Source organism: Carcharodon carcharias, chromosome 1, assembly GCF_017639515.1.
Source record: "Carcharodon carcharias isolate sCarCar2 chromosome 1, sCarCar2.pri, whole genome shotgun sequence".
NCBI lineage: Eukaryota > Metazoa > Chordata > Chondrichthyes > Lamniformes > Lamnidae > Carcharodon > Carcharodon carcharias.
The window spans coordinates 221,578,790-221,601,165 of NC_054467.1; the positions used below are offsets into that span (position 1 = coordinate 221,578,790).

The following is a 22,376-nucleotide window of genomic DNA, read 5'->3' on the forward strand; positions in this document are numbered from 1 at the left end:
AAGGAAGATGGTTGTGGTTGTTGGAGGTCAATCATTTCGGCTCTAAGGCATCACAGTGGGCGTTCCTCAGGATAGCGTCCTCGGCCCAGTCATCTTCAGCTGCTTCGTCAATGACCTTTCTTCCATCATAAGCTGTTCGCTGATGATTGCACAATGTTCAGCACCATTTGTGACTCCTCAGACCTAAAGCAGTCCATGACCAAATGCAGCAAGACCTGGACAATATCCAGGCTTGGGCTGATAAGTGGCAGGTAGCATTCATGCCACACAAGTGTCAGGCAATGACCAGCTCCAACAAGAGAGAATCCAACCATCGCCCCTTGACGTTCACTGGCATTACTATCACTGAAATTCCCACTATCAACATCCTGAGGGTTACCATTGATCAGAAACTGAACTGGACTAGCCGTATAAATATTGTGGCTACAAGAGCAGGTCAGAGGCTCGGAATTGTGTGATGAGTAACTCGCCTCCTGACTTCCCACCTATAAGGCACAGATCAGGAGTGTGATGGAATACTCTCCACTTGCTTGGATAAGTGCAGCTCACACAGCACTCAAGAAGCTTGACACCATTCAGGGTAAAGCAGCCTGATTGATTAGCACCACGTCCACAAACATTCACTCCTCCCACCGCTGACGCACAGTAGTAGCAGTATGTACCGTCCACAAGATACACTGCAGAAATTCACGAAGGCTGCTTAGACAGCACCTTCCAAACCCACAACCACCACCACCTAGAAAGACGGGTAGCAGATGGAAGGGAACATCTGGAAGTTCCCATCCAAGTCACTCACCATCTTGACTTGGAACTATATTGTCGTTCCTTAGCTGTCACTGGACCAAAATCCTGGAACTCCGTTCCTAACAGCACTGTGGGTGTACCTACACCACATGGACTGCAGCAGTTCAAGAAGGCAACTCACCACCAACTTCTCAAGGGCAGTTGGGGTGGGCAATAAATACTACCCCAGCCAGCGAAGCCCACATCCCGTGAATGAATTTTTAAAAAAAGAAATATGAGAGGTGAGCTTATTGAGGCATATAAGATCCTGAGGAGACTTGACCGGGTGGATACTGAAAGCATTTTTTCCCTTGTGGGAGAGACTAGCAACATCTTGGAGATTACCATTGACCAGAAACTGAACTGTACTGGTCATATATCTTTTGAGACTGCAAGAGTAAGTCAGAGGCTAGGAATCCTGCAACAAGGAACACACCTCCAAACTTCACAAAACCTGTCCACCATCTACAAGGTACAAATCAGGTGTGTGATGGAATACCCTCTACTTACTTGGATGAGTGCAGCTCCAACAACAATCAAGGAGCTTGATAATGTCCAGGACAAATCAGCCTTTTTGATTGGCATTCCCTCCACCGCTGACACACAGTGGCAGCAGTGTGTACCATCTACAAGATGCGCTGCAGGAATTCACCAAGGTTCCTTAGGCGGCACCTTTCAAACTTATGGCCACTACCGTTTAGAAGGACAAGGGCAACAGATAGATGGGAACACCAGCACCTGGAAGTTCCTTCCAAGCCACACACCATCCTGACTTGGAAATATATCACCCTTCCTTCACTGTTGCTGGGCCAAAATCCCTAACAGCACTGTGGATATACCTACACCACATGGACTGCCGTGGTTCAAGAAGGCAGTTTATCACCAGCTTCTCAAAGGAAATTAGGGATGGGCAATAAATGCTGGTTTAGCCAGGAGAGTTCCAGGATTTTGAATTCCTGCAGTGCATCTTGCAGATGGTACACACTGCTGCTACTGTGCATCAGTGGTGGAGAGATTGAATGTTTGTGGATGTGGTACATAGATTTTTGACAAACAAGGAACTCATAGGATATTAGGGGTAGGCATGAGTGTGGAGTTGAGTCCACATCAGCCTTGATCTTATTGAATGGCGGAGCAGGCTTGAGGGGCCCCATGGCCTATACCTGCTAATTCATATATTTGTATATCCAGTTTGGGATACTCGCATAAGTTGGGGTCACATTGTCCATCTTTTCATTTTTAACCCCCAATCCACTTCTGCCATGAAGATTAATATCGAGATCATTAAACCATTACGCGACATTTTTGAGGATGGGCTCTTTTTCTAAAATGAGGAGCATACCCCTCACTGGGCTCCTGTACCATTCTAATCAAAGCAATAACAATTCTGCTGCTTTTGACCTAAAAATTAATCCTGTCCTGTTTTCAGCCCAGATTCAACACTCTTGCTTGAATCGAGAAGAGATGGAAATTGGTTACAAATAACATGTTTAAAAAGTCATAACGCCAATTTTAAGAATGTACCCAGAACACCTAAAAATAATGTAACAGTGGGACAAGACTTGCGTAGACTGTACACTGGCAGTAGTACATGTTGCACCCATTTTACATCTGAGAAATGGGTTTTTAACGCATATCAATTTCTATCCCAAGCTTTTTGAAAAGACAGCAGCAAAATGTTGAGGTTTTATTCATTAAACCCCAATATTTCCATTGTGCCTTAGGTTTTGATATCCATAGTGTGTTGTTTGTAAGCATGTTTATAGGTCAGTTAAAACTGATGCCAGCAAAAATTTTCAGGCTTGCAATGGGCAGCCACTTTATTGTAGTTCCCTGAGTATAGTACTCAACTATTTTTAAATTTTTAATCATGTTTTTCCTCTATTCTGTGCAAATGTGAATAAATTTTAGTATATATTTCGAAAATATCTTTTTCTGGAGTGTACAATGTGTGGTTGTGAGATCTAAGGGTAACAATGAACTGGAAGGTGCTTCTAAGATTACTATATGATAATTACCTAGCCTGTGGAAGCTAAGACAGCTTCAGGCTTCAAGAGACTGTCTGACCCAACTTCTTGATCTGAAATCCTTCCCTCTGTAATTGTTCATATGTGCATTCTGGGTGTCCATTACTTCAATTTCCTATTATTGTTCTCTTGGGCTCTTAGCTCCTACTTTTTCCCCTTCCTGTTGCCAAGGTGTGCCACCTTTAATTTCTCCCTCTCAGATACTTTACCTCCCCATATTTCTACTCGATAACCAATCATGATTCTTCTATCTTCTTATTGCCACTATCCCAGCTTTGAATCACCCTTGGATAAGCCTACAGCTACCATCTATTCAATACAACCGAGAACCAGAAAGTTCAGAGGGGTAGTGATAAAGCAAATAAGGGAAGCAAAGAGAGAGTACAGAAGAACACATGAACAAAAGAAATAGAAGAAGAGTAGACCATGTGCCCCATTGAGCTTGCTGTGCCATTCAATACAATCATGGCTGATCTTGGGCTTCAACTCCATTTTTCCACCTGTTCTCCATATCCCTTAATCCCCTGAGAGACCAAAAATCTGTCTATCCCAGCCTTGAATGTATTCAACAGTGGGGTTTTCACAATCCTCTGGGGTAGAGAATTCTAAATTTCTCCTTGTCTCAGTCCTAAATGATCGACCCCCTATCCTGAGACTGACAAGAGACTAGTGGCTAACATAAAAGAAATCCCAAAGTCTTCTATAGGCACATAAACAGTAAAAGGGTGGTAAAAGGAGCAGTGGGACTCATTAGGGACCAAAAAGGGGATTTATGCATGGAAGAAGGGAGCATAATTTAGGTATTAAATGAATATTTTTCACGGAATTGTTACGGTATAGAAGGTAGCCATTTGTCTCATCATTCTGCATTCGCTCTCCAAATGAGCAACTCACCTAGTGCCATTACCCCGTCTTCTCCCTGTAACCCTGCACATTCTTCCTTTGCAGATAACAGTTTATTTCCCTTTGAATGTTTCAACTGAACCTACCTGCACCACACTCTCAGGCAGATCATTCCAAACCCTAACCACTTGCTGCGTGAAAAACTTTTCCCTCATATTACTATTACTTATTTTAGCAATTATTTTACATCTGTGCCCTGTCGTTCTCGACCCTGTCGCAAGTGGGAACAATTTCTCCCTATCTACTCTGTCCAAACTCTTCATGATATTGAATACCTCAATGAAATGTCCTCTCAGCCTTCTTTTCTCTAAGGAAAACAGTCCTAACTTCTCCAATCTATCTTCATAACTGGTTCTAGGGATGAGGAACTTCATTCTCGTAAATCTTTTCTGCACCCTTTCGAATGGCTCCACATCCTTCCAAAAGAGCCGTGCCCAGAACTGGATGTAATACTTTAACAGGCCAAACTAGTGACTTATACAAGTTCAAAATAACTTGCTCTTTTAATAAAGCCCAGGATACTGTATGCTTTATTAACCACTCTATCAATCAGTCCTGTCTCCACCATTGACTTATGCACATATACACCCAGGTCCCTCTGCTCCTTTAGTTTCAGTTTGTATTGTCTCTCCATGTTCTTCCTACCAAAATGAATCACTTCATACTTCTCTGCATTGAATTTAATCTCTTTACCAAGGAAGATGATGCTGTGCAGGTCATAGTGAAGGAAGAGGTAATTCAAACACTTGAAGAGTTAGAATTGATAAGGAGGAGACTAGAATTGATAAAGTGGATAGACTGTATTTAAAGTTGATAAGGCACCATGACTGAATTAGATGCATCCAATGATACTTAGGGAAGTGAGTGGAAATTGCAGAGGCACTGACCATAATTTTTCAGTCTTCCTTAGAATCTGGGGTAATGCCAGAGGCCTGGAGAATTGCAAATTTTCAAACCCTTGTTCAAAAGAGAGTGTAAGCCCAGCAACTACAGGCCATTCAGCTTAACTTCGGTGGTGGAAGCTTCAAGAAACAATAATTTGGGACAAAATTAATAGATACATGGACAAATTGATTAAAGAAATCTGGCATAGATTTGTTAAGGGCAAATCATGTAAACTAACTTGATGGAGTTTTTTTGAAGAGGTAACAGGGAGGATTAATGAAAGCAATGCTGTTGATGTGGTGTACATGGACTTCCAGAAGGCGCTTGATACAGTGCTGCACAACAGACTTGTGAGCAAAGTTAGAGTTCACGGAAAAAAGGGGACAGAAGCAATATGGATATGAAATTGGCAGAAAACAGTGAATAGTGTTTAATGGGTGTTTTTTGGACTGGAGGAAGGTTTATAGTGGAGTACACCAGCAGTCAGTGTTGGGACCCTTGCCCTTCCTGATGTATATTAATGACCTAGACATTGATGTTCAGGGCACAATTTCAAAGTTTGTGGATGATACAAAACTTAGAAGCATAGTGAACTGTGAGGAGGATAATGTAGAACTTCAGGAGGACATAGACAAGCTGGTGGAATGGGCAGGCAAGTGGCAGACAAAATTCAATGCAGAGAAGTGTGAAGGGATTCTTTTGGTTTGAAGAACATGGGTAGACAATATAAACATATGAACATATGAATTAGGAGCAGGACTTGGCTACTCGGCCCCTTGAGCCTGTTCCCCCCTTCAATAAGATCATGGCTGATCTGATTGTAACTTCAACCCCACATTTCTGCCTACGCCCGATAATGTTTAACCCCCTTGTTAATCAAGAATCTATCTAGCTGTGCCTTAAAAATATACAAAGGCTCTGCTTCCACCACCTTTTCAGGAAGAGAGTTCCAAAGACTCACCGCCCTCTGAGAGAAAAAATTTCTCCTTATCTCTACCTTAAATGAGCGACCCCTTATTTTTAAACCGTAACTCCTAGTTCTAGATTCTCCTACGAGAGGAAACATCCTCGCCACATCCACCCTGTCGAGACCCCTCAGGATCTTAAAGGTTTCAATCAAGCCACCTCTTACTCTTCTAAAATCCAGCAGATACAAGCCTAACCTGTCCAACCTTCCCTCATAAGACAACCCGCTCATCCCTGATATTAGTCTAGTAAATCTTCTCTGAAACTGCTTCTAATGCATTTACACCTTTCCTTAAATATGGAGAACAGTACTGTACACAATACTCCAGATGTGGTCTTACCAATGCCCTGTACAACTGAAGCATAACTTCCCTACTTTTGTATTCAATTTCCCTCACAATAAATTAACTTTCCTAATTACTTATTGTACCTGCATACTAGACTTTTGTAATTCGTGCACTAGGGCACCCAGATCCCTCTGAGTCTCAGAGCTCGGCAATATCGCACCATAAGCTTTTTTATTCTTCCTGCCAAAATGGACAATTTCACATTTGCCAAGTTTTTGCCTGCTCACTTAGCCTATCTATGTCCCTTTGTAGCCTCCTTATGTCCTCTTCACAGTTTACTTTCCTACCTACCTTTGTGTCGTCCGCAAATTTAGCAACTATTCCTTCGGTCCCTTCATCCAAGTCATTTTCATAAATTGTAAAAAGTTGAGGCCCCAACATTGATTCCTGTGGCACACCACTCATCACATCCTGTCAACTAGAAAAAGACCCATTTATGCCAAATCTCTGCTTCCTGTTAGCTAGCCAATCTTCTATCCATGTCAATATGTTACCACTTTTGCCTTGAGTATAATTAGTCAAGAGTTCCTAACATAAATAAGGCCCCGAGCTATCGTATTTTTTAAGAGAGTAACTAGCTTATTCGAGAGGGACATCACGGCAGGAGAACTCAGACCCGTGATATGCTCCAGGATGTGGGAAATGAGGGACTCTTCCAGCGTCCCCGGTGACCATGTGTGCGGAAGGTTTTTCCAAATGCAGCTTCTAGCTAATTGGATTTCGGAGCTGGAGCTGTAGGTGGACTCATTGTGGAGCATCCGCGATGCTGAGCAAGTCGTGGATAGCACGTTTAGCAAGGTGGTCACACCGCAGATGAAGATTACACAGGCAGAAAGGGAATGGGTGACCATCAGCAACAGTAAAAGATTCAGGAAGGTAGTGTAGGTGTCCCCTGTGGTCATCCCGCTCTCTAACAGATATACTGCTTTTGTTACTGTTGGGGGGAATGGCCTCTCAGGGGAAAGCAGCAGCAGCCAAGTTCATGCCACCGTGGGTGGCTCTGCTGCTCAGACGGGCGGGAGGCAGACAAGTGGCAGAGCCATAGTGATAGGGGATTCAATAGTTAAGGGCACAGACAGACGCTTCTGTGGCTGCAAGTGTGAATCAAGGATGGTATGTTTCCTCCCTGGTGCCAGGGTCCAGGATGTCACAGAGCGGCTGCAGGACATTCTGGGGAGGGAAGGTGAACAGCCAGTGCTTGTGGTACACATTGGTACCAACAACATAGGTAAACTAAGTTCAGTACAGGAAGTTAGGAGATAAATTAAAATGCAGGACCTCAAATGTAGTAATCTCAGGATTACTCCCAGTTCCACGTGCTAGCGAAAGCAGGAATAAGAGGATAGACCAAATGAACATGTGGCTGGAGAGATGTTGTAGCCGGGAGGGATTCAGATTGTTGAGGCACTGGGACTGGTTCTGGGGAAGGTGGGACCTGTACAAACTGGATGTGCTGCACCTAGGCAGAGCTGGGACCAGTGTCCTTGCGGGGGCTTTTGCTAGTTCTGTTGGGGAGTATTTAAACTAGTGTGGCAGGGGAATGGGATCCCAGGAGTAGGATCAGATAGGTCATATTCGGATCAGAAAAATGGAGGTAGAACATTAGCAAGGGACGTTGTGATAGACATGGAGTTACAGGGGAAGCAAAGTTTACAAAGTGTCCAGCAAGTGAAATTGATGGTGTTAAACTGTTTATACTTCAATGCAAGTATTACAAACAAGGTAGATGAGTTGAGGGCACAGGTAGACACATGGCAGCAGGATGTCATTGCTATAATGGAGACCTGGCTAAAGGAGGGACAAAACTGGCAGCTTAATATCCCTGGTTAGAGAGTCTTTCGACACGATAGAATAGGAGATAATAAAGGAGGGGTATGGTGGCACTAATGATTAAAGAATCAATTTCAGTTGTGAGAAGGGATGATATACTAAATGGGTCAACAAACGAGGTTTTATGGATTGAGCTTAGGAATAAAAAAGGGGCAGTCACACTACTGGGAATATACTACAGACCCCCAAATAGTGAAAGGGAGATAGAAGAGCGGAGGCTGTGGGAAGGGTCACCAGGGCCAGTTGCATTGTTTCCGAGGCTGCTGAAGGAAGTCAGAGAGGAGATAGCAGATGCTCTGAGGATGATTTTCCAATCTTCACTAGATACAAGGAGGTACATGAGGACTGGAGAAATGCAAACGTAGTTCCATTATTTAAAAAGGGATCAAAGGAAATGCCAAACAATTGTAGGCCAGTTAGTCTTATATCAGTGGTGAGCAAATTAGTAGAATCAATCCTAAAAGATAGGATTAATTGTTGTGTGGAAAGGCATGGATTAGTCAGGGATGGTCAGCACGGATTTGTTAAAGGAAGGTCTTGCCTCACAAATTTGATTGAATTCTTTGAGTTAGTGACAAGAAGGGTTGATGAAGGTAGTGCGGTGGATGTTGTGTACATGGATTTAAGCAAGGCATTTGACAAGGTCCCACATGGCAGATTGGTCATGAAACTAAAAGCTCATGGGCTTCAGGGTAATGTGGCAAACTGGCTAAAAGGTTGGCTTTGTAACAGGAAACAAAGGGTAATGGTCGATGGATACCCTTGTGAATAGAAAGTTGTTTCAAGTGGTGTTCCACAGGGCTCAGTGTTGAGATCCTTGCTGTTTGTTTTATATATTAATGATTTGGACGTGAACGTGGGGTCATGATTGGGAAAGTTGCAGATGACACAAAGATTGGCTGAGTAGTGGATAATGTAGAGGATAGCCATAATCTCCAAAATGAGATAGATGGTTTGGTAGAGTGGGCGGTAAAGTGGTAGATGGATTTTAACATAGAGAAGTTTAGGGAGGTTAAACAGTTACAGGGATTACACAATAAATGGGAATATACTAAGAGGGGTAGATGAAGTGAAAGATCTTGGCGTTGAAGTACACAGGTCCCTGAAGGCAGCAGTTCAAGTAGACATGGTTGTAAAGAAGGCATATGGAATGCTGTCCTTCACTGGCAGAGGTATAGAATATAAAAGTAAAGATATAATGTTGGAATTGTTTCAAATACTGGTGAGGCCACAACTGGAGTATTGTGTGCAGTTCTGATCACCACATTACAGGAAGGACGTAATAGCTCTGGAGAGAGTGCAGAAGAGATTTACAAGAATGTTGCCAGGGTTAGAGAAGTGTAGCTACGAGGAGAGATTGGATAGGTTGGGGTTATTTTCCTTAGAACAAAGAAGGCTGAGAGGTGACTTGATTGAGGTGTAAAAAATTATGAGGGGAATAGATAGAGTGGACAGGATAAAATTGTTTCCCTTGGTGGAGAATTCTAGAACCAGGGGACATAGTTTCAAGATAAGTGGCAGAAGGTGTAGGGGGGACATGTTGAAGAACTTTTTTACGCAGAGGGTAATTGGTGTCTGGAATTCGCTGCCCAAGTTGGTGGTAGAAGCAGAAACTCTAAACTCTTTTAAAAATGTACCTGGATCTGCATTTAAAGTGCTGTAAGCTGCAGAGCTATGGGCTGGGAGCAGGAAGGTGGGAATAGAAAGGGCACCTGGGTGTCCTCGGGCTGGCATGGACAAGATAGACTGAACAGCCTCCTTCTGTGCTGTAACTTTTCTATAGTTCTATGAGCTTTTATTTTCCTCAATAACCTTTGATGTGGCACTTAATCAAATACCTTCTGGAAATCTAAGTACAGTATATCCACCGGTTCCCCTTTATCCACAGCATATGTGTCTCCTTCAAAGAACTCCAATATATTGGTTAAACATGATTTAACTTTTATGAAACCATGTTGACTCTGCCTGATTGCCTTGAATTTTTCTGCTATAACATATTTAATAATAGCTTCTAACATTTTCCCTGTGACAGATGTTAGGTTAACTGGCCTGTAGTTTCATGCTTTCTGTCTCCCTCCTTTTTGAGGAAAGGAGTTACATTTGCTATTTTCCAATCCGATGGAACCTTCCCCAAATCTAGGAATTTTGGAAAATTAAAACCAATGCATTAACTACCTCACTAGCCATCCAAACTTGGGCATTTGTCAGTCCAGAACCCCACCAAATTACTCAATAACACTTATATTTCACCCCTTCCTTGGATTCACCTAGTTCTGTTGAAGGGTCATGAGGACTCGAAACGTCAACTCTTTTCTTCTCCGCCGATGCTGCCAGACCTGCTGAGTTTTTCCAGGTAATTCTGTTTTTGTTTTGGATTTCCAGCATCCGCAGTTTTTTGTTTTTAACTCAATACCACTTCCCTGGTGATTGCATACTTCCTGAATTCCTCCCTCCCTTCCACTTGCTGATGATATTACCATCTCTGAATCCCCCACTATCAACATCCTGGGGGTTACTATTAACCAGAAACTGAACTGGACTAGCCATGTAAATACCGTGGCTACAAGAGCAGATCAGAGGCTGGGAATCCTCCGAAGAGTACTAGAGAGGGTGCAGAGGAGATCTGCCAGGATGTTCTGTGGGCTGGAGAGTTTTAGTTATGAGGAGAAATTGGATAGACTGGGGTTATTTTCCCTGGAGCAGAGGAGATTGAGGCCCCCTCAAGATTGAAGTGTATAAAATTATGAGGGGCATAGGTAGAGTAGACAGGATGGAACTGTTCCCTTGGTGGAGGGATCAATAACCAGGGGGCATAGATTTAAGGTAAGGGGCAGGATGTTTAGAGGGGATGTGAGGAAGAATTTATTCATCCAGAGGGTGGTGAGAATCTGGAACTCACTGCCTGATAGGGTGGTAGAGGCAGATACCCTCATATTATTTGGATGTGCACTTGTGATGCCATAGCATACAAGGCTATGGGCCTAGTGCTGGAAACTGGGGTTAGAATGGTTAGGCACTTGTTTGACTGGTGCAGACTCGATGGACTAAAGGGCCTTTTTCTGTGCTGTAGACCTTTATGATTCCAAGACTCTGAGTAACCCACCTCCTGACTCCTCAAAGCCTGCCCACCACCTACAAGGCACAAGTCAGGTGCGATGGGATATTCCCCCTATGCCTGGATGAGTGCAGCTCCCAAAACATCCAAGAAGCTCAACATCATCCAGGACAAAGCAGCCCACTTGATTGGCAACCCATCCACAAACATTCATTCCTTCCATCACCGATGCACAGTAGTAGCAGTGTGTACCATTTATAAGATGAACTGCAGGAATTCACCAAGGCTCCTTCAACAGCACCTTCCAAACCCACGACCACTACCATCTATAAGGACAAGGGCTGCAGACCACCTGGAAGTTCTCCTCTAAGTCATTCACCATCCTGACTCGGAAATATATTACCATCCCTTCACTGTCGCTGGGTCAAAATCCTGGAACTCCCTCCCTAACAGCATTGGGGGTGTACCTGCACCACATGGACTGCAGTGGTTCAGGAAGGCAGCTCACCACCCCTTCTCAAGGGCAACTAGGGATGGTCAATAAATGCTGGCCCAGCCAGTGAAGCCCACATCCCCTGAATAAAAGAAAAATAGATTTACAGCTATTTCTGGAATGTTGTTTGTATCCTCTATAGTGAAGACTGAAGCAATATACCTGTTTAATTCATCCGCCATTTCCCTACTTTTCATTATCTATTCCAGGGACATACTTTTAAAGGACCGACGCTCACTTAGTTAACTCTTATTATTTAAATATCTATAGAAACTCTTACTATTCATTTTTATATTACTTGCTAGCTTTCTCTTGTACCCTAATTTTTCCCTCCATTTTAATCTTTTTGTCATTTTGTTCTTCATATTCTGTCCAATCTTCTGACCTGCCATCCATTTTTGTGTAATTAATTTTTTTTTTAAGTTTCATACAGTCTTTAACTTTTATCAATTAACCATGGATGGTGGTCCCTCCCCTTGGATTTTTTCTTTCTCATTGGAATGTATCTATTCTGTGTATTCTGAAATATCCCTTTAAATGTCTGCCACTGAACCTCTGCTGACCTATCCCTTAACCTCATTTGCTGCTTTTATGCCCTCATAATTGCGCTTATTTAAGTTTAAAATACTAGCCTTGGGCGCACTCTTTCTCCCTCTAAATGAATGTAAAAACCCTATTGCACTGCTCAATACCAGGGCCATGATTTTCTGTTTGGCGTGTGGGGGCGGGCCCCTCACGTCGAAGTGTAAAATGATGCGCTGTGACATTGGGCATGCATCCCGACATCACCGTGCGTCATTCCAATCTTTCTGCAGGAGCGCACTGGAGTCGGCTGCGTGCCTGCCGAACTGTCAAAGACCTGTTAACGTAGAAACATAGAAAATAGGAGCAGGAATAGGCATTCGGCCCTTTGAGCCTGCTCCGCCATTCATTATGATCATGGCTGATCATCCAGCTCAATAGCCTGCTCCCGCTTTCTCCCCATATCCTTTGATCCCTTTTCCCCCAAGAGCCAAATCTAACTCCTTCTTGAAAACATACAATGTTTTAGCCTCAACTACTTTCTGTGGTAGCGAATTCCACAGGCTCACCAATGTCTGGGTGAAGAAATTTCTCTTCAACTCAGCCTTAAATGATCTACCCCATATCCTCAGACTGTGACTTCGGTTCTGGACTCCCTCACCATCGGGAACATCCTTCCTGCATCCACCCTGTCTAATCCTGTTAAAATTTTATGTGTTTCTATGAGATCCCCCCTCATTCTTCTGAACTCCAGAATATAATCCTAGCTGACTCAATCTCTCCTCATATGTCAGTCCTGCCATCCCAGGAATTAGTCTGGTAAACCTTCGCTGCACTCACTCTATAGCAAGAGCATCCTTCCTCAGATAAGGAGACCAAAACTGTGCACAATATTCCAGGTGTGGTCTCACCAAGGCTCTGTATAATTTGCAGCAAGATATCTCTACTCCTGTACTCGAATCATCTTGCTATGAAGGCCAACAAACCATTTGCCTTCTTTCCCGCCTACTGCACCTGCATGCTTACCTTCAGCGACTGCTGTACAAGGACACCCAGGTCTCGTTGTACATTCCCCTCTCTCAATTTATAGCCATTCAGATAATAATCTGCCTTCCTGTTTTTGCTACCAAAATGGATAACCTCACAATTATCCACATTATACTGCATCTGCCATGTATTTGCCCACTCACCCAGCTTGTCCAAATCACACTGAAGCCTCTCTGCATTCTCCTCACCCTCCCACCCAGCTTTGTGTGATCTGCAAATTTGAAGATATTACATTTAGGTTCCTCATCTAAATCATCAATATATATTGTGAATAGCTGGGACCCTGGTGCCTACTGTACCCCACTAGTCACTGCCTGGCATTCTGAAAAAGACCTGTTTATTCCTACTCTTTGTTTCCTGTCTGCCAACCAGTTTTCTATCCATCTCAATACACTACCCCCAATCCCATGCGCTTTAATTTTACATGCTAATCTCTTATGTGGGTCTTTGTCGAAAGCCTTCTGAAAGTCCAAATAAACCACATCCACTGGCTCCCCCTCATCAACTCTACTAGTTACATTCTTGAAAAATTCCAGTAGATTTGTCAAGCATGATTTTCCTTTTGTAAATCCATCCTGACTCTGTCCAATTCTGCCACTGTTTTCCAAGTGCTCAGCTATTAAATCTTTTATAATGGACTCTAGAATTTTCCCCACTAGCGCTAATGGTTAAGGCCATTGATAAACTAATTAAGCAATTTGACAGGCCTGTCCATCCAACCTTAAGGCTGATGGGCAGGCGAAGAGCCCAGGCAGCCTTTGCATTTTTCATGAAACCTCATCAATGGGCGGGATGAGGTTTCATGAAGGGTTTATCAAATTAATAAATATTTTTTAATCATTTGATAAACATATCCCAGCTCATGCGATGCTGTCACTGAGGGGACATGTGTAAATGATTTTTACCTTTTTTTATTTTAAGTTTTGAAACTGAACTTAATCTCCCTGAGGCAGCTCCGTGCCTCAGGGAGATTTCCACGCTCTTTCGTGCACAGGCCCTGACTCTCCCTCCTCCTCCCGCCCGCACAGGTAGTGCTGAGCGCTACCGGGCGCACATCACGCTGGGTAGGCCTTAATGGGCTGCAAGCAGCCGATCGCAGGTGTCGATCGGCTCCGTGCCCGTTCCCAACCAACCCACCTGATGTGGAGAAAACTTTCCCCCAGGTCTAGTATAGCCTGCCCTCTGGTTGGCTCCAGAACGTGCTGTTCTAAGAAACTATCTGGAAAACATTCTATGAGCTCTTCACCTACACTATCTTTGCCCATCTGATTTTTCCAGTCTATGTGTAGATTAAAATCCTCCATGACAATCCCTAATTATCTCTCCTCTTATACTCTGTCCTACTGTATGGTTACAATTAGGGGGCCTGTACACCACTCCCACAAGTGACTTCTTGCCTTTATTATTGCTTATCTCCACCCAAAACATTTCTACATCCTGGTTTCTTGAACTTAGGTCATCCCTCTCTAATGTGCTAATACCATCATTAATTAACAGAGCCGCACCCCCACCTTTTCCCAACTTCCTTCCTAAATGTAAAGGGTACGATTCTAAAGTGGGTGCAGGTGCAGAGGGGTGTATATGTGCAAAAGCCATTGAAAATGGCAAGACCTTTTGAAAGGGCTATTTAATAAAGCACACAGTATCCTAGGCTTTATTAATAAGGGCGTAGAGTACAAAAGGAAGATAGTTATGTTAAACTTGTATAAAACACTAGTTCGGCCTCAACTGGAGTATTCCGCACAGTTCTGGTTGCTACAGTTTAGGAAAGATGTGAAAGCATTGTAGAGAGTGTAAAAAAGATTGATGAGAATGGTTCTAGGGATGAGGAACTTCAGATGTGTAGAGGTTTTGGAGAAGTTTTGGACTGACTTCCTTGGAGGAGAAGTTTAGTGGAGGTTTGATATAGGTGTTCAAAATCTTGAGGGAACTGGACAGAGTAGACAGGGCAAAACTGCTCCAATTGGTAGAAGGATCGAGACCATGTGATTGATGGATGCTAATGTTCTCTCCCTAGCCTTCCTCCTGTCCCAGTAAGCCAACCCATCACTGTCCATTGAACATAAGTTCAAGGTGATGAATGATGTACAGAAAAAATATTTGCTTTCTGTTTTTAGTAGAGAAAAATATGAAGAACCCACAGCAGGTGGCAGAGGAACGAGCGAAAATTATTCAATCCATTGAAGAGCAGAAAAAGGTGGACGAGGAGAGATTGGCCAGGTATGTGGCTGTGGGATATATTGTGTAGTTTACCAGGAGATTATAAGAATCATCTGTTTGTCAATGTTACAAGGCCATAAGACCTGAAAGTGAAATGCACTATATAATGACCCTGATGCTTGTTGGTGGGTGGTGGGCTCAGAAATAGGTGAAGTCCATAAAGGCTCTAATCTAATATCAATTTAAAGTTAATAATAATGGCTTCATCCGATTTTTGAAACTTCTTACGTGCAAAAAATAACTTTCTCCTTTTCTCTCCTCCCAATTGAATGGCATCCTTCACTATGGTGTCATGATCAATCTGCTCATCCACCCTGCAGTTCTTCTGATCCATGCAGGTAGCAAGCACCTTGTACCTGTTAAAGTCAGGGGCCGAGGCTCCTTCATCACTGCATGCTGGTCCCCTTAGCTGCCTGACTCGCAGTCATGACCTCCTGTCCCTGATCACTGACCAACTCAAAAGTTCTGCCTAAGCTAAGGGGAGTGACTGCTTCCTGGAACAAAGTGTCCAGGTAACTCCCCCACTCCCTGATGCCTGCAACGTCTGTAACTCAGGCTCCAGCTCATCAACTCGGAGCTGAAGTTGCCCAAGCTGCAGACACTTTCTGCAAATATGGTTGTCCGGGATTGCAGTGCATTGCACAGATTCCCTCCCGTGCCACAGTCACGGCACACTACCAGCCCTGCCGTTTCTGCCCAACCTTATTTATTTAATTAGTCAATTAGTAAATAATTTTCACAGAGAAAGTAATAGAAAGTTGCACTCGCCTAGCTTGGAGACAAGGAAAGAAACTCACTAACCACTGGAGGCTGATTTAAAAAAAAATAGAAAAAGGAGCACCTCTTTCCCCCTCTGCCCCTAATTCCCACTTGAACCAAATTCCCAACTCCTCACTCAATCTATGTCTCACTTAGATGTAGTTACGGAGTCCGCGTACCCCTTTCAGCATGGACTGGTGGACTCAAAGCAATATTGGAGAGTTTAAAGAAGGTGGAGTTAGACATGATTCAGAACAATGGAGATAAAGCAAAGGTTAGATCGACTGCTAACCAGAGACATTGGAAGGTTTGAGGATTTTCTTTAGCTAGCTCTGTAATATTTTGCTGAGGGAGGTCTTCTGGCGCAGTGGGCAGCGTCCCTGCCTCTGAGCCAAAAGCTCTGGGGTTGAGTCCCACTCCAGGGCCGGGATCTTCCATGCCCACTGGTATTGGGCATGTTTGGTGGCTTGAGCAGACAATATGGTGAGAAGGCCAAAAGTCGGTTTCACGACACCACGAAACCAGTTTGCAGTCGCCCTCTCTGCCCACCAATGGCGGGCCGCATTTCCATCAGATGTTGGGAACCTCATTGTAATATATTTGTATATCATTATAAGCCCAGCCTGCCAGGATCACTGGCGCATGTCAACGTAATTGCACGCCAATGTGTTTTACAATAGCATGTAAAAGACGTGCAATTGGCAGGCTGCACTTTAAGGGGAACTCAAAGGTGAGTACACAGTAACGTTGCAGAGTGCTCGCCCAGGTGGTCTTTTGGACATAAAGGTTGAGGCGTGTTGGGATTGTTGGGGGTCAAGGGCTGCCCTGTGGCTGAGGCAACTTTCGGAGAAGGGGGTGGGGGGGGGGTGGTGGGCAAGTGCTGCCATACGGTTGAAGGTAGCGCACAAACACGCATGGGGTGGGGGTGTGGTGAGCGAGGGAAGGGGCCACGCATTAGGGAAACTTTATATAAAGTAACCATTCCTCTGCAGCTGAGACAGTTCAGACGCAGCCACGTTGAAATGATTGGAGTCGGGTCTCTAGCTTCTCTTCCCACTCAATCAATGCAGATGCATCAAAGTGCCACCAAATGCTCCCGAACTTTTCAACCCTTGAGCATAGACTGCAAAGTAATGAGCGTTTTAGTGGACTGCAGAACAGTTGGACAAATGGGCACGGTGTACAATCTCCTTGCTAAAACTGGCCTTGGAGCGGTCACTGGTGGAGGCACTCACAGCTCCCCTCACGTTGTGAGGTGAGGCTATGGCATGGTGGTATTGTCGCTGAGCTAGTAATCCACAGATCCAAGGGCAGTTGGTGGAATCTGAGTTCAGTAAAGATCTGGAATTAAAAATCTAATGATGACCATGAAACCATTGTCGATTGGTTCACTAATGTCCTTTAGGTAAGGAAATCTGCTGTCCTTACCTGGTCTGACCTACATGTGACTCAAGACCCGGTTGACTCTTAAGTGCCCTCTGAAATGGTCTAGCAAGCCACTCGGTTGTACGAAACCGCTATAAAGCCTCAAAAAAGGAATCAAACCGGACGGACCACCCGGCATCGATCTAGGCACTGGAAACGACAATGGCAAACTTAGCCCTGCCGAACCTGCAAAGTCATCCTTATTAACATCTGGGGGCTTGTGCCAAAATTGGGAAAGCTTTGTCACAGACAAGCCTGACATAGTCATCCTCACAGAATCCTATCTAACAGATGATGTCCCAGACACCACCATCACCACCCCTGGGCATGCCAAGCCCCACGAGCAGGACAGACCCAGAAGAGGTGGCAGCACAGTGGTATGCAGTCGGGAGGGAGTTGTCCTGGGAGTCCTCAACATCGACTCCAGACCTCATAAAGCCTCCTGCTGATTACCACGTACCGCCCTCCCTCAGCTGATGAATCAGTGCCCCTCCATGTTGAACACCACTTGGAGGGAGCACTGAGGGTGGCAAGAGCGCAGAATGTACTCTGGGTGGGGCACTTCAGATGCCCATCACCAACAGTAGCTCAGTGGCTCCACTACTGACTGAGCTGACCATGTCCTAAAGGACATAGCTTCTAGTCTAGATCTGCAGCAGGTGGTGAGGGAACTAGCAAGAGGGAAAAGCACACTTGACCTCTCCTCACCAAACTACCTGGCCGCAGATGCATCAGTCCATGACAGTATCAGTAGGACCACCACACAGTTGTGGTGTTCATGAAGTCCCACCTTCACATTGGATACCCTCCATCATGTTGTGTGGCACTACTGCCGTGTTAAATGGGATAGATTTCGAACAGATCTAGCATCTCAAGACAGGGCATCCGTGAGGAGCTGTGGGCCATCAGCAGCAGTAGAATTGTACTCAAACACAATCTGTAACCTTATGGCCAGGCATATCTCCCACTCTACCATTACCATCAAGCACCACGCATACCTAAAAATGAGGTGTTAATGTGGTGAATCTATAACAGGACTACCTGCATACAAAACAACATTAGCAGCAAGTGATAGGCAGAGCTAAGTGATCCCACATCCAACAGATCAGAGCTAATCTCTGCAGTCCTGCCACACCCAATCGTGAATGGTGGTGAACAATTAAAAAACTCACTGGAGGAGGAGGCTCCACAAATATCCCCATCCTCAATGATGGGGGAGTCCACCATGTCAGCGCAAAAGATAGGGCTGAAACATTTGCTACAATCTTCAGCCAGAAGTGCCGAGTGGATGATCCATCTCGCCCACCTCTGGAGGTCCCCAGCATCACAGATGCCAGCTTTCAGACAATTTGATTCACTCCACGTGATATCAAGAAATGGCAATAGGCACTGGATACTGACAATGTTCCAATGATATTACTGAAGACTTGTGCTCCAGAACTTGCCATACCCCTAGCCAAGCTGTTCCAGTACAGCTACAACACTGGCATCTACCTGGCTATGTGGAAAATTGCCCAGGTATGTCTTGTACACAAAAAGCAGGACAAATTTAACCTGGCAAATCTACTGGCGAACCCCAATAATTTACTCTCGATCATCAGTAAAGTAATAGAAGGGGTCATCAACTGTGCAAGCAAGTGGCACTTACTTAGCGATAAATTGCTCACTGATGCCCAGTTTGGGTTCCACCAGGGCCACTCAGCTCCTGACATCATTACACCCTTTGACTGAGTGTGGCATCAAAGAGCCCCAGCAAAACTGGAGTCAATGCGAATCAAGGGAAAACTCTCCACTGGCTGGAGTCATACCTTGCACAAAGAAAGATGGTTGTGCTTGTTGGAGGTCAATCATCTCAGCTCCAGGACATCACTGCAGGTGTTCATCAGGGGAGTGTCCTTGACCCAACCATCTTCAGCTGCTTCATCAAAGACCTTCCATCAAAAGCTCAGAAGTGGGGATGTTTGCTGATGATTGCATAATGTTTAGCACTATTCACGACTCCTCAGATACTGAAGCAGTCCATGTCCAAATGCAACAAGACCTGGACAATATCCAGGCTTGGGCTGACAAGTGGCAAGTAACGTTTGTGACACACAAGTGTCAGGCAATAACCATCTCCAACAAGAGAGAATCTAACTATCACCCCTTGACATTCTATGGCATTACCATCACTGAATCCCCCACTATCAACACCCTGAGGGTTACCATTGACCAGAAACTGAACTGGACTAACCATGTAAACACTGTGGCTACAAGAGCAGGTCAGAGACTGGGACTCCTGTGATGGGTAACTCACCTCCTGACTCCCCAAAGCCTGTCCACCATCTACAAGGCACAAGTTAAGAGTGTGATGGAATACTCTCCACTTGCCTGGATAAGTGCAGCTCCCACAACACTCAAGAAGCTTGACACCATCCAGGACAAAGCAACTTGCTTAATTGGCACCACATCCACAAACATTCATTCCCTCCATCACTGGCACACAGTAGCAGCAGTGTGTACCATCTTACAAGATACACTGCAGGAATTCAACAAGGCTCCTTAGACTGCACCTTCCAAACCCATGACCACTACCATCTATAAGGACAAAGGCAGCAGCTAGATGGGAACACCACCACCTGCACGTTCCCCTCCAAGTCACTCACCATCTTGACTTGGAAATATATCATCATTCCTTCACTGCTGGGTCAAAATCCTGGAACTCCCTTCCTAATAGCACTGCAGGTGTACCTACACCACATGGACCGCAGTGGTTCAAGAAGGCAGCTCACCACCACCTTCTCAAGGGCAATTAGGGATGGGCAATAAATGCTGGCCCAGCCAGTGAAGCCTACATCCCGTGAATGAATTAAAAAAAATGCAATGTCATCATCCTGGTTTGGACCAGTCTCCCCCATGGTTCAAGCTAACAGTGCAGTCTTGCAGCACGGGGTTAGGAGAATGCCTGCGCCTGAGCTGAAAGTGCAGCATGCAGCCTAATGGGCAAAGCTGCTGCCAACAGGTCGGGTGGTGTGGGATGGAGGTGGGTGGGGTTTTGGGCAGCGCACTAATCTCTGGCCATCCAAGCCGTTGGCAGCACTCTCCGGGATGCATTAAGAGGCCTTCAGACTTAACCAAGACAGGCTCTTAGTACACACATGCTAACCCACGCATCTCTCTCTTTCATCCTGCAGGAGGAGTGTATCAGGAGCATGGAGCCTGGTGACCTAGCTGTATGCCTCATGGCTTACAGAGAGCGAAGAAGATGAAGAAGAGGGCGACTGAGGCATCTGGCTGTGCAATGGGTGGAGCAGCACCCTCTGGAAGGGGCGGCTAGGGCTCCTGCACATGGCACTGAGGAGCCACACTGAGCCGTCGCTCTTCAGCGCCTAGCTAGATGCAGGGTCCATAGATGCTGCCTTTCATTCCTTCGGATGACTGAGAACCAGTTTCGCTGAAGATGTGCATGTCTAGGGAACTATTCAGTCACATCTGCCACCTGAGGCAGGATTTGGCGCCACAGGGACATGGAGGACATCCACTGCCAGTGGCCATGAAAGTGATTGCGGCGTTCAATTGCTACGCCAGTGGCTTCTTTCAGGGCTCCCCAGGTGACCTCTGTGGGATATCACAAACCTTCGCCCACCAATGCATCCATGCAGTCATGGATGACATTTTCGCAAGAGCACACAATTCGATGCATTTCGCTCAGGACCAGGACAGCCAGGATGCAAGAATGATTGGATTTGCCCAGATCTCAGGTTTCTCACAGGTGCAGTGTGACATTGACTGCACTTACGTGGTGCTCAGATCTCCATCACAACACGTGGTCAACTATGTCAACCTCAAGGGATTCCATTTGCTGAATGTGCAGCTGGTGTGTGACCACCACAAATGCATCCTGCAGTCTGTGCACAGTTTCTAGGGAGTTTGCATGACTCCTACATTCTCAGTCGGTCACAGATCCTTGAAATCTTTCAGGGCCCACAGAAGCTGCAGGGTTGGCTCTTTGGGGACAAGGGCTACCTGCAGAGGACGTGGTTGATGACACCCGTGCGGCAGCCTCAGGCTGCAGCAGAGCAACGGTATAACGAGGCTCATGCTGCAACCCGCAACTTGTTGGAGCAAACCATTGGGATGCTGAAACTGAGGTTCCAGTGCCTGGACCAGCCTGGTGGAGTCATGCAATATAGGCCACAGAGGGTGTCATGCATCATTGTCATCTGCTGCACCCTTTACAACCTGGCGCTGCAATGCAAAGAGGAGCAGGCTGAGGAGGAAATGGAGGAGCTGGTGCTCTCCGATGAGGAGGACGCCAACGGTGATGAGGGTGAGGAGGTCCTCGAAGGCAACCATGATGGGGATGCGGCCCTTGCACTGACCAGATGAGGCAGGTGCGCTCGGGGGGCCCTCATAGCTGCTAGATTTGTGGAGGATGATGACAATATGCATTGAGGAGACACCATAGATTCTCACATTGCATCTATGAACATTTGACTCCAGTCTGGCTTATGGCAGCACACATACCCTCTGTACTAATGCTTCTGCCATGGAGATGCAATGGAGACCCTAATGGTCGCTCAATTGCAAGAGGATGATGATGACGACATGCAGTGAGGACACTCCATAGATCTTCACATAGCCTCTGAGAATGTTTGACTCCTGTCTGGCTGAGGGCAGCTCGCTTACGCTCTGTGATCTGTTTCTAGACCTGAGAGGCCTTCGTGGCTCCTCGCAGGCGTTGCACATCTTTTACCAGGACCTGATCAAAGTCTGAAACATGGTCACCCCGCGATGAGGCTGTCTGCTATTAGGAGTAGCGGCTATCATCAGAGAGCCACTGCTCAGGAATCCGCACCTCCGCCACTTATGGTGGCTGGCAGAGAGGAGAGTTGTGGCTGCCAGGATGACCAGGATCTGGGAGGTGCTTGGGTGGTCTGGATGCTTCCACAAGCGTTGGCACACTGTGTGTTGGTGGACATCCAGCTTGCGGCCAATGCCATTCAAGACCTTAGGATGGGAGTGCTTGTCCCCGACGTCATGATGGGACTCAAGGTGGCGCAGGTGCATGGTGGTCTTCTGTCTGAGTGTACCCAAGCCCCGAACCCTCCCTTGGGAGCTGGAGCCCCACAATC

At 45.5% G+C, this 22,376-nt stretch overlaps 1 protein-coding gene across 1 annotated transcript in view; it reads left to right on the plus strand.

Annotated features, from left to right (window-relative positions):
- The window catches only part of cfap53 (cilia and flagella associated protein 53), a 66,456-nt gene that overhangs the window by 38,517 nt on the left and 5,563 nt on the right, over positions 1-22,376 (plus strand). The window contains exon 7 of the mRNA XM_041193581.1: positions 14,976-15,078. Within this exon, the coding sequence (XP_041049515.1) occupies positions 14,976-15,078 (103 nt within the window). The remainder of the gene's footprint in view (positions 1-14,975; positions 15,079-22,376) is intronic.